This window comes from Marmota flaviventris, chromosome 13, assembly GCF_047511675.1.
Source record: "Marmota flaviventris isolate mMarFla1 chromosome 13, mMarFla1.hap1, whole genome shotgun sequence".
NCBI classification, from domain to species: Eukaryota; Metazoa; Chordata; class Mammalia; order Rodentia; family Sciuridae; genus Marmota; species Marmota flaviventris.
In genome coordinates this window covers 67,666,095-67,677,395 of record NC_092510.1, presented here as the reverse complement: position 1 = coordinate 67,677,395, position 11,301 = coordinate 67,666,095, and the positions used below count along the sequence as shown (strand labels likewise).

The window sequence follows — 11,301 nt, the reverse complement described above, 5'->3', positions numbered from 1 at the left end:
TGTGTGTGTGTGTGTGTGTGTGTGTGTGTGGTGGTGGTGGTGCTGGGGATTGAACTCTACTACTGAGTTCTATAACCTCAGCCCCCTCTGTAGATTCTTTAGGAAAAACCAAGAGAAGACTTGTACTCAGGAGACCTGCTGCTAATTCTAGCACTCCTGTTTGAAGCAGTGTAGTTGTAGATTGAAGTGCTTATTTTGGGGTCTCAAGCTGGTACAAGGATTGAAAATGCTTCTAAAACTGTAGAAAGTAGTGTGAATGGCTGTTGCGTCAACTTGCACCTACAGAAGCCTGCATACTTGAAATTTCAAGAAGCAAATTGTGTAGGCAGTCCATTCCAGCCCCACTTCTTATCCCTCCCTGTGTTCTCAAAAAAACTGGAGGGCTGGGGATATAGCTCATTTGGTAGAATGCTTGCCTCGAATGCACAAGGCACATCCTGGGTTCAATCCCCAGCATGACCCCCTCCCCCCCCCCCAAAAAAAAAAAAAGAAAGAAATTATTATTACTGGTACTGGGGATTGATTTAACATTTATGAATGTTAGTCAAGCATTCTACCACTTAGCTATATCCCCAGCCCTTTGGGACAAAAGATGAATTTCCTAGGCTGGCCTTGAACTTGGTGATCCTTCTGCCTTAGCCTTCTGAGTAGCTGAGATTAGAGGCATGTACTACCATGCCTGGTAAGAAAACTGGAATTTAATCTTAACTAGCTAAGCACTTTTTTAAAAAAATATTTTTTAATTTTAGGTGGATACAATATCTTTATTTTAGTGTGGTGCTGAGGATTGAACCCAGTGCCTCACGTGTGCTAGGCAAGCACTCGATATCACTTGAGCCACAACCCCAGCCCCTAAGCACTTCTTTTCATAGGATAAGTGCTATGAGTAGAGGATTGTTTTGACCAAGATTATGGCATCAAATAGATCACAGAACCAACAATATACTATAGAGGCAAAGGTGGAACTGTAAAACTAACATTTTACGATGTATTTGGGTCTAAGATATAAATTGCTCTGATGATCCACTATATACTCAGTGCCCATAAAGAACACAGGCCTGCCAAACATTAGTTCAACTGAACTGTGACAAATGTTAAGTGGTTTGTAAGTCTTTCCTACCCCTTCTGAGACCTTTAAAAAACTTAAGAATATAGGATTTGAACTTTTCATAAAGCTCTTTAGAGAAGCATAAACATTAACTGTTGCCATGTCAAGTGGAAATTGAAAATTACATTGTTTTGAGACCATAGTAGTGGAGGGGAATGTTCTTCAACTCTGCCCTTTGCCAGCAAGACTCAGACTCTATAGATAGGTTTGGACAATATGAAATAGAACAGGGATTTTAATGAGGAAGCAGAGCAACATCATGTAGCTTCTGAGTGCTATTAAATTTTCAAATAAAATATACAAATTGGAGTGAATATTGTAGAATGTAAAGAGCACTGGTTTGGGAGTTTGGACTTTTTATCTTACATAGCTTCAGTTTCTTTAAAGCCATATTCTTGGGGCTTGGGCTGGGGCTCAGCAGTAATGTATTTGCCTGGCATGTGTGAGGCACTGGGTTTGATTCTCAGCACTGCATATAAATAAATAAAGGTCTATCATCAACTAAAAAAAGTATTTAAAAAAATAATCTTAAAACAAATTATCTTTAAAACAAAATAAATAAAGCTATACTCTCAGAAAAGTGTGCCGTTAATAAGGGTGTAAGCAAGGGAAACCATACCATGACAAAATAATAAGCAGGCTCTGGAGATAGTATGAGCTAGGTCCTTGATGGTGGTAAACTAGTGGTAAGGAGAAGAGAAAGGGAGAGCACTTAGAGCAAAAGGCATAGGGTAGAAAGCAGGACATGCTTAAGTAGGAGAATAGAATAGCAAGGGAATACTGGAATGAATTTGAAGAGATCAGGAACCATGTTGTGAGTAGAAGTGAACTAAAGGTATGATAAATTTAGGCAGGGAAGTGATTATCAGATTGTGATATTAATTTGCCCTTCCCCTCTTATTGTAAAAAACCTGCTTCCAGATATACAGTACAATATCCGCATGCTCATTGTTTTGTATAGACAATTCCACTTTGTATTGGCAGGGGTGGAACTGATTGAAGTACACAGGGGTTGTTCTACCAGTGTTATACCCCAGCCCTTTTGTTTTTAAATTTTGAGACAGGGTCTTGCTGTATTGCTAAGGCTGGCCTTGAACTTGCAATTTTCCTGCCTCAGTCTCCTGAGTAGCTGGGATTACACGCGTGTGCCATTGTACCCAGATGATATTTTTTTTGTTTTTTGGGGTACTCGGGATTGATCCTGGGGATGCTTAACCATTGAGTCATGTCCTCAGCTCTTTTAATTTTTTATTTTGAGATATAGTTTTGTGAAGCCACTTAAGGGCCTTGCTAAACTGCTGAGGCTGGCTTTGAATCTGTGATTCTGCTGCCTCAGCCTCCCGAGTTGCTGGAATTTCAGGCATGTGCCTCCATGCCTGGCAAAAAAAAAAAAAATTACTATTTCTAATAGCCAGAGGTATTACGATCTTAACTCTTAAATCTTTTTGTATGTGTGTGTGTAAATATGTGTCTATGTATTTTTAAAGCTAAAGTGAGATCATACTACTTGATAACTTTTTTAAGTTGGTAAGTACCACCTTTCCCTCATAAATTTTCTGGGGCGGTGGTTAGGAATCAGTCTAATACCTATACTATATTGAGATTTTCCCAAGTAACCAAATGTGACAACTAGTTTGACCAATATACCCAATCTAGAAGTTGCATCTGTATGTTACTTTGCTCAAACTTACGGCATCTACTTGAAAAAAATGGAGTCAGTTGAACTAATAGCCCATGTGGAGGATGGATTAAAAGTAATATGACAACTAATTTGGTGAGAAATGATAACTGGACTAAGAGTGGTGGAAATGAGGTGAAGATGGATTTGAAATGCATTTTATGATATAATTTGATGATGGATCAGGGAGAAGGGCAACAGAGGAGTTAAGAATGACAAGTTTCTGGCTCAGGTATTTGGATGATATAGTCTTTCAATAGAACTGTGTACACTGGAGGAAAAAAAAATTAGACAAGTTGAATATGCTCATATTAGTAAGCCATTGACTCTGTATCTGAAGCTCAGATACTTAAAAATAATCATTACTTTATAATATGGCACACTTAGTGGAATGGGCTCAAGTCATTATGCTTTAAAACAAATGTTATTGAAGGCTGGGCACAGTGGTGCACACCTGTAATCCCAGAGGCTTAGGGTGCTAAGGCAGGAGGATCACAAGTTCAAACCCATCCTCAGCAACTTTGTGAGACCCTGTTTTAGAATTAAAAAATAAAAGAGTTTGGATGTGGCTCAGTGGTTGAGTGTCTCTGGGTTCAGTCCCTGTTACCAAAAATAAAAATTAAAAATTGTTATTGGTAAAATTGGACATCATTATGGGGAAAGTTAGGTTTTCACTTTATACCACACTAAAAATTATGATTAACAATCTAACATAAATATTACAAAACTATTCTGAAAGTGGGGCTGGGGCTCAGTATCAGGGATTGAACCCAGGGGCACTCAACATTGAGCTACATCCCTAGCCCTTTTTATTTTTTGAGACTCTAAGTTGCTTAGAGCCTTGCTAGGTTGCTGAGGCTGCCTTTGAATTTGTGATACTACTGCCTCAGCCTCCCGAGCTGCTGGGATGAGCCACCATGCCTGGCTCCATAAGACTTTTAAACTTTGGTATAGAAAAAGTCAGTATAAGCAAAATTAGGTGATGGGAAGCTACAGATAGGGAAAAATATTCGTATCATACATGAACAGGTTGAGTTAATAACTCTGGTAGGTAAGATAATGGCTTCCCAAGATGTCCACATCCCAATCCCTAGAATCTGTGAATATATTACCTTACATATAAAGGTAGGAAGAGTATCCTGGACTCTCTAATCACAGGGGTCTTTAAAATGGAAGTGGGAGACAAAAGAGGCCAAAATAATGCAACGACTTTCCTCTATTACCTTTGAAGATAGAGGAAGGGTTGGGGGTCCAGTAGTCAGGCCTCTAGAGCCTGGGAAAGTGAAGGAATGAATCCTAGCTACATCCTACAGAAAGAAATGCAGCCCTGCTGACCACCCATCCCCCACCCCCATGGGCCCTGCCCCTTTTTTGAACCAGGGATTGAACCCAAGGGTGATTAACCAATAAGCCACATCCCTAGCCTCCCCACCCCCTCTTTTAAAAATTTTTTTTAGTCTCACTAAATTGCTTGGAGTCATTAAGTTGCTGAGGCTGGCTTTTAACTTGTGATCCTCCTGCCTCAGCTTCCTGAGCCACTGGGTTTACAGGCATGCACCACCATGCCTAGCTAACTCCTTGATTTTAGCCCTGTGAGACACATCAGACAGAATTCTGACAAAATTTCTTATTTTTTGGTGATTATTAGAGCAACAGAATAGAGACAATGTAGTATTCAAACAACTGCAATAGGAAAATAGGAGAGGGCTGTGAACAAGTTAGTAACTATAGAAGAAAAATCCTGATGGTTATTAAATGTGAAAAAGCTTTTTTTTTTTTTTTTGGTGGCCTTGGGGATGGATGAGCTGACACAGGGAGAAAGGAGCAGGGCTGAGAAGAAATGATAAATTTATCATTGGATAAATTGTGGGTCAAGTGGATGAAGAAGGGAACCATACCCAGGACCAAGAACAACTTCCTAGACTCAGGCTAGTGCTCATGTAAATGGATATATTTTATGTTCACTTGTTGTGAAGTATTTTTCTTAAAGGGCAGCATTGTGCTGTATTTTCCTGGCCCTATATCCTCACTCGGTAGAGATGTGTGTATAACAGATGTGGTCATTTGTGAAATCTGGAAAAGAGTCTGCAGAATGCTGAGTTCTTTACCTCTGGGAACTGATCCTGAGGGAATATGGCAGCAGCAGAAGCTAGTAAGGAATTGATATTCCAGTAACCTTGACTCCAAAGAAGACATGAGTAGGATTTGTCTAGGTCAGCTAGTTTATTAGATTTTCTCCTCATCCTCCAACTATAGGTTGGCTATAGGTTATGAGGTACTGGGTGGCAGTACTACCAGTTTTTTCTCTATTGACAGGATTTAGTGGGCAGGGTTCCATGGATACCCAGAAATTTGTCTAAGACTCTTAGAAGACCCCTGGTTCGGGGAACCTGGGGTGTGGGGGATGGAAGATTCTTCTCCATGTGCACCCAAGGACAGTGTTCACAGTGACAAGGGTTCTGAATGTCACCAGCTACTCTCCCTGAACTTCGCTGATTCTGGGGACCTATAGCCTTGGGCAGAAGCTGGTGAGGGAGAGCAGTGCATTGAGAGCTCTGGCCCCTGCTCTGAGACCTTCGGGGAAATCTGCTTACAAGGGTCTCTGCTAGTCTGCAGGCCTGGGCAGGGTGGCTCTTCCCTGTGAGTGTGGATGAACCCAGTCTTGCATTCCCTCTTTCACATTCTCCTGGTTTGAATTTTCTGAGACTCTCTTTCTTTTTGGCTGAAGATAGGGCTGTAGCTTTGGCTTGTCTTTTGCCTGAGGCTAGAACCCCAGGGTTTGATAGCTTTCCCACACCTAGACAGTTCTCACCAGCCTGCATTTGACTATGTGGCCCCTGGGGTGAGACTTGGGCTACTATCTTATCTTTTATTTTCTCCTTTTTCTGAGACTTTTCTACTCTGCCAGAAGTTCGTGGCTGAGGCAGGAAAGAGGAGTGGGTGTGGTGACAGTGGAAGGACTGGACAGACTGAGACAGTGTGCTCTGAACTTTAGGGGGATTACAACTTAAAGAGTGGGGGTGTAGATTTGGGGAATTAGTTTGCTGTGGTGGGCAGGAAGAGAGTCCCCAGGAGTCTAGAGTTATGGAACTCAGGACAGGGGAGCTGAAAGATGGGCTCTGCTGCAGTTTCTTCAGCCTGAGTTCTAACTCTCTACTCCATTGCCAGGCATGGATCCCAGGGTTGGTGAGCATTTCTGGGATAGCCTTATCTTGGGAGGATGGGGCCTCTGCCTTAGCTCCTGAGAACATCTCTCCCTTCTGTAGGCTAGGCTGGGTGGGCTCAATCTTTTGAGCTTCAGCTAGGTTGGGAGGCCAGGATATTGGATGCAGGGGATCCACTACTGGTGGGCTGGGACCCTGGGGAGCCTCCCTCGGTTGCACATTTCTGCACATAAATTCAAGGTCAGTATGTGGTTCTTGTAGAGGAGCAGAGAGAGAGCTGAGGGCTGGGAGCTGAGTGACCCCACAGTTCTCTCTCTCTTTCACTTCTTCCCTCACAAGCTTATATTTGCATTGGTCTCCAAAAGGCTCATTTTTTGGGGACTTGGAAAGAGAGTTTGTGGGTAGGTTGGGGCCCCAAACTACAGAAACATAACAATTTTCTTTCTGCTCCATGTTCTCCCTAATAGGTTCAGAGTCAGTCAGAACTCCTAGGGGACTGGCTCCATGCAGATCTTGGGGTATGCTGCGAGCTGGAAGCTCAGAGGCCCAGAAGTTATTTTTTCTTTGTGTGTCCCCACATCTAACTTCAGAACCAAATAGGATTTCCACGGAGCTATCTCTGAGGGGCTTTAGTACAAGAGTTGAGAGTGGGCCAGAGGCAAGAGATGGGGGCTCAGAATCCCAGGAATTTCTGGAATGCTCCATGTCCTTCCATGTAGCTTCTGATCTAGGGAGGCCATTCACAGTATTGATTTTGTATAGTTCTATAAAGGGGGTTAGAGATGTTGTATGGGTAGGGTCTAGGGTATCAGACACCCAGAGATTCTCCCTTTGCCCCTTGGTCTCCTGAAAAGCTTTGGACTCCAACAGGACTTCCTGGAAGCTCATTACTAAAGATTCCATCAGAGAGGCTGAGGGAAGCCTGGGAGATGAAACTGGGTCTGCAGAAACCCCAAAATGTTCTCTATTCTGCGTGCCCCTCAATGGAGTCTTATGTCCTGAGGGGACATATGCAGAACTGCTTTCAGAGAGTCTTGGCCGGAGGTCCACACATGGAGGTTCAAAGGCCCAGGGATTTCCTGAGTTTTCTGTGCATCTCAACTGTGGCTCATATCCAGATAGGTCTTCTAGGACACTGTTTTTATCGAGTTGTGACAGGGAGTCTAGGGGAGGGCAAGGGGCTGGCATTGGAGATTTAGTGACTTGAGGATTCTCTCTGTATCCCATGGTTCCCCAGAAGTCCTTAGGCCTAGATAGTCCTTGTTTAGGGCTTACTTTTGGGGGTCCTGACAGAGAAACTGGGGGTTGACAGGAGGCTGGTCTTGGGGGTTCAGAAACTTGGGGGCTGTCTTTATGGCCTGTGGTTCCCCACTGAGCTTCATATTGAGGTGCAACTCCTGGAGGGCTAGTTCCTTGAGCTTCCATCATGGGTGTTGTAGTTTGGTAAAAAGCCAGGTTTGGGGGCTCAGAGATCTGATAGTTCTCTTTTAGCTCTGTGGTTTCCCAGAGGGACTTAGATCTAGTCAGGCCTACTATGGGGCTAGCTGACTGGAGTTCTGTCAGGGAAGCTAGGGTTGGGCTAGGAGCTGACATTGCTGGCTCAGAGGCTTTCAGGTTCTCAGTTTGTCCCATGGTCCTACATGGGGCCTCAAACCTAGTTAGGACTTCCAAAGGTCTAGAGGCGTAGAGCAGAGAGGTAGAGAGTGACTCTGGGTTGGGTTGATGGAGGTTGAAGTCCCTTGGCACCCCCCGCCAGGCCTCGGATGAGGATGAGAACTTGGAGGTTCTGATTCTTTGGAGTTCAGACTGTGGGTGCAGCACTTGATCCCCAGAGACCCAAGGAACCTCTTTATGCTGTGCAAGCCACTGTGTGTGGGCCTTAGCACCAGATAAGACTTGCTTGTGATTCATAGGCAAGGGCTTAAGGTGGAGGGATGATGATGGGACAGGAGAGGAGGATGGAGATGGAACTAACTGAGGATTAGAGGTCATTCTTTCCAAATATTCTGTTGTATGAGCTTCATGAGTAAGAAGCTGGGTTGGGGAAAAATAATGGGGAAGCAGCAAGTTATACCTAGACAGGAAGGCAAGCTTGTTGAAGAAAATAGAAGGATAAACAGATATCTTCAGGGAGGAGGGGCCATCTGGGCTCAGGAAGATGGTGTCCAAGGACTCACTGTGCAGAGCAGGGAGACCCCAGAATAGCTGGCTTTTTCTCTGCTGCAGGCAGCCCCCCAATGTTGTCTTGTTCTTCACCTGCAGGTTGGTCAGGATCTGGAAGGTAGGGAAGGATCTGAAGGGGTTTTTGAGTGATGTAAGTATTTGTTCTGGTGTCCCTGTGGCCTTAGGGAGGCTCTTGGAACAATAGAGTGGCTTGGGTGGGGCTTGGCTGCCTTGCTCTCCAATGGGATCATCTTTGGTAGGAGAATGTGATTTCAACGAATTCATAGATGATGACTTTTCTTCCTTTTTTCCTTCTTCTTCCATTTCTTCCCCCTCTTCTTCCTCTTCCTCCTCTGATTTTTGCCTCCATGAGCCAAAGAAGTCCAGAAGGGGTAGGCCCTAAGGTGTAGAGAAAGATATTATCAGACACAAAGCCTTCTTGAAGATACAAGCTGTGTCATGAAGTCCTCAGTTTCTGCTCTACATGAAGAGTGAACAGTTAACTCATCTGGTCCCACATATGTGGTTAGTAGTCACTCACCCAATTCCTCATCCAGTGTTAAAAGTCATAACTGAGTCCTCATTTTGAGATCACCCTACATCTGGAGTCAGTGACCATTCATCAGGCTTCAAATCTCATGTCAATGGACATTCAGCCTAACTGAGTCCTCATTTTGAGATCACCATTTCCTCAGATAACCCTACATCTGGAGTCAGTGATCATTCATCAGGCTTCAAATCTCATGTCAATGGACATTCAGCCTCAAATCTAGGCTTTATCATCATCCATCTGGGGCCACACACACATACTAGTGATTCCTCACCTAACCTCACATGTAGTGTCAATAGTTATTAATCGAGCTGCACTTCCATGTTCAGAAGTCACCCACCTTGCCTTGAATGATGTCCCCAGAGCACCAGGGCTGAAGCTGTTGCCAGCTCCCAAGGTACCACCATCTCCGGAACTGCCAAACCATGAACAAGCATAGTATCACCAGATTCCCTGGACTCTGAAGGCAGCAGCTGCCACAGTGTCTGCAAGTCAGAGCTTGGGTCAGCTGACCCCAGAGAATACCCATTTCTCCCTTAACCCAAGTCAGGTCTTCTTGCAGCCATTGCATTTTCCTCAGCCTAATGGCAGTTTACTCTGAGGTCATCATTGCATCACAGAACAAAGAATTCCCATCCCCCATATGGGATGAGGCCTAACAGCCTTCTTCCAGAATTTAGGGTCAAAAAATTATCTCTATGAAGGTAACTCATCCTTCATACAGGGCAATTTGGGTGATCCCCTTTTGTCAAGGCCAGAATATGCCTTAGGTATTATGAATAAGGACATGGATTCTAGCATGAAACTATCATATTCAAATCCTAACTGTGACATCTTACCTGAGAAACCTCAAACTGTTTAATTTTTTAGTACCTCAGTTTTCTCATCTATAAAATGGGGATAATATTATTACTTATTATAGTTTCTTTTTGAGGATTAAATGAATAAATACATGTGCTTAGAATAATATCTGGTGTCTAGTATATGCTGTATTTAAATTTCCTTCCTTACTTACTGGGGATTGAACCCAGAGATGCTAAATCCCAGTCCCCTCCCTTTTTTTTAATTCACTTTTTTTAAAAAAAGTTAACCTTTATTTTATTTATTTGTCTTAATGTGGTGCTGAGGATTGAACTCAGTACCTCACTCATGCTAGGCAAGCACTCTACCACTGAGCTACAACCCCAGTCTTCCCCAATCTTTTTTACTTTTTATTTTGAGAAAGGGTGTCACTAAATTGCTGAATCTGGCCTTGAGCTTGCCATGCTCCTGCCTCAGCTTTTTATTTCTTTTAAGGTTCCTGATGACAAGCCTCATTTCATCTTTTTTTTTTTTTTTTTTTTGGTACTTGGGATTGAACCCAGGAGTACTCTACCACTCTATTGAGCTATACCTCCAGCTCTTTTTTATTTTGAAAGAGGGTATCTCTAAGTTGCTTTGTCTGGCTTCGAATTTGGGGTCCTCCTGCCTCTGCCTCCCAAGTCACTTGGATTAAAGGCATGCACCATCATGCCCAGCTCATATTATCATAAATCAATGTATTTTATTTAGAGACCGGGTCTCACTGAGTTGCTAAGTACCTCATTGTTGCTGAGGCTGGCTTTGTACTGGTGATCTTCCTGCTTCAGCCTCCTGAGCCACTGGGATTATAGGTGTGTGCCACCGTATCCAGCCCTTTTTTTTTTTTTTGGTACTGGGAATTGAACCCAGAGGTGCTTTACCATTGAATTGCACAACTACACTCCCAGTCCTTTTTTTTTAAATGTTTTATTTCAAGACAGGATCTTGCTAAGTTGCTTAGGGCTTTGCAACATTGCTCAGGCTGGCTTCAAACTTGTAATCCTCCTGCATCAGCCTCCTAAGTACCTGGGATTACAGGTGTGCACCACCATGTCCAGCTCTTGCTCCAGTTTTTACCATATTCTTGCCATGGTTAATGCCAAGGCTAAGGTCTGTTTGCTGTTTATCATTGTGACTATAATTTTGTTTTCTTTTTTTAATTGCTTTTGTTTTTTAAATATATGACAACGGAATGCATCACAATTCTTATTACACATATAGAACACAATTTTTCATATCTCTGTTTGTATATAAAGTATGTTCACACCAACTCATGTCTTCATACATGTACTTTGGATAATGGTGTCCATCACATTCCACCATCATTGCTAACCCCCGGCCCCTTCCTTCTTCTCCCACCTCTCTGCCCTATCTAGAGTTTATCTATTCCTCCCATGCTCCCTCTTCCTACACCACTATGAGTCAGTCACCTTATATCAGAGAAAACATTCACCATTTGTTTTTTTGGGGGGATTGGCTTACTTCACTTAGCATTATCTTCTCCAACGCCATCCATTTACCTACAAATGCCATGATTTTATTCTCTTTTATTGCTGAGTAATATTCCATTGTGTATATATGCCACATTTTTAAAATCCATTTATCTACTGAAGGGCATCTTCAGTAGATAAATAGCTAATCTGGTTCCATAGATTAACTATTGTGAATTGTGCTGCTATAAACATTGATGTGACTGTGTCCCTGTAGTATGCTGTTTTTAAGTCCTTAGGGTATAGACTGAGGAGTGGGATAGCTGGGTCAAATGGTGGTTCCATTCCAGATTTTCCGAGGAATCTCC

At 43.0% G+C, this 11,301-nt stretch overlaps 1 protein-coding gene across 1 annotated transcript; it reads right to left on the bottom strand.

Annotated features, from left to right (window-relative positions):
* Positions 1 to 5,092: 5,092 nt before the first annotated feature.
* Spata31g1 (SPATA31 subfamily G member 1) lies at positions 5,093 to 9,291 on the bottom strand. Its single transcript, XM_027930858.2, has 2 exons — positions 9,004 to 9,291; positions 5,093 to 8,512 (listed from the first exon to the last, which is right to left on the bottom strand). The coding sequence occupies exons 1-2, from the start codon at positions 9,232 to 9,234 to the stop codon at positions 5,093 to 5,095; spliced, it is 3,651 nt and encodes a 1,216-aa protein (XP_027786659.1). The 5' UTR covers positions 9,235 to 9,291.
* Positions 9,292 to 11,301: the final 2,010 nt, after the last annotated feature.

Excerpts from the sequence above, each read along its gene's own strand:
- Spata31g1 (XM_027930858.2), bottom strand. The coding sequence starts at position 9,234 with ATGCAATGGCTGCAAGAAGACCTGACTTGGGTTAAGGGAGAAATGGGT. Across the intron at positions 8,513-9,003 it reads GGGACATCATTCAAGGCAAG|GGCCTACCCCTTCTGGACTT; the intron begins GTGGGTGACTTC and ends TCTACACCTTAG.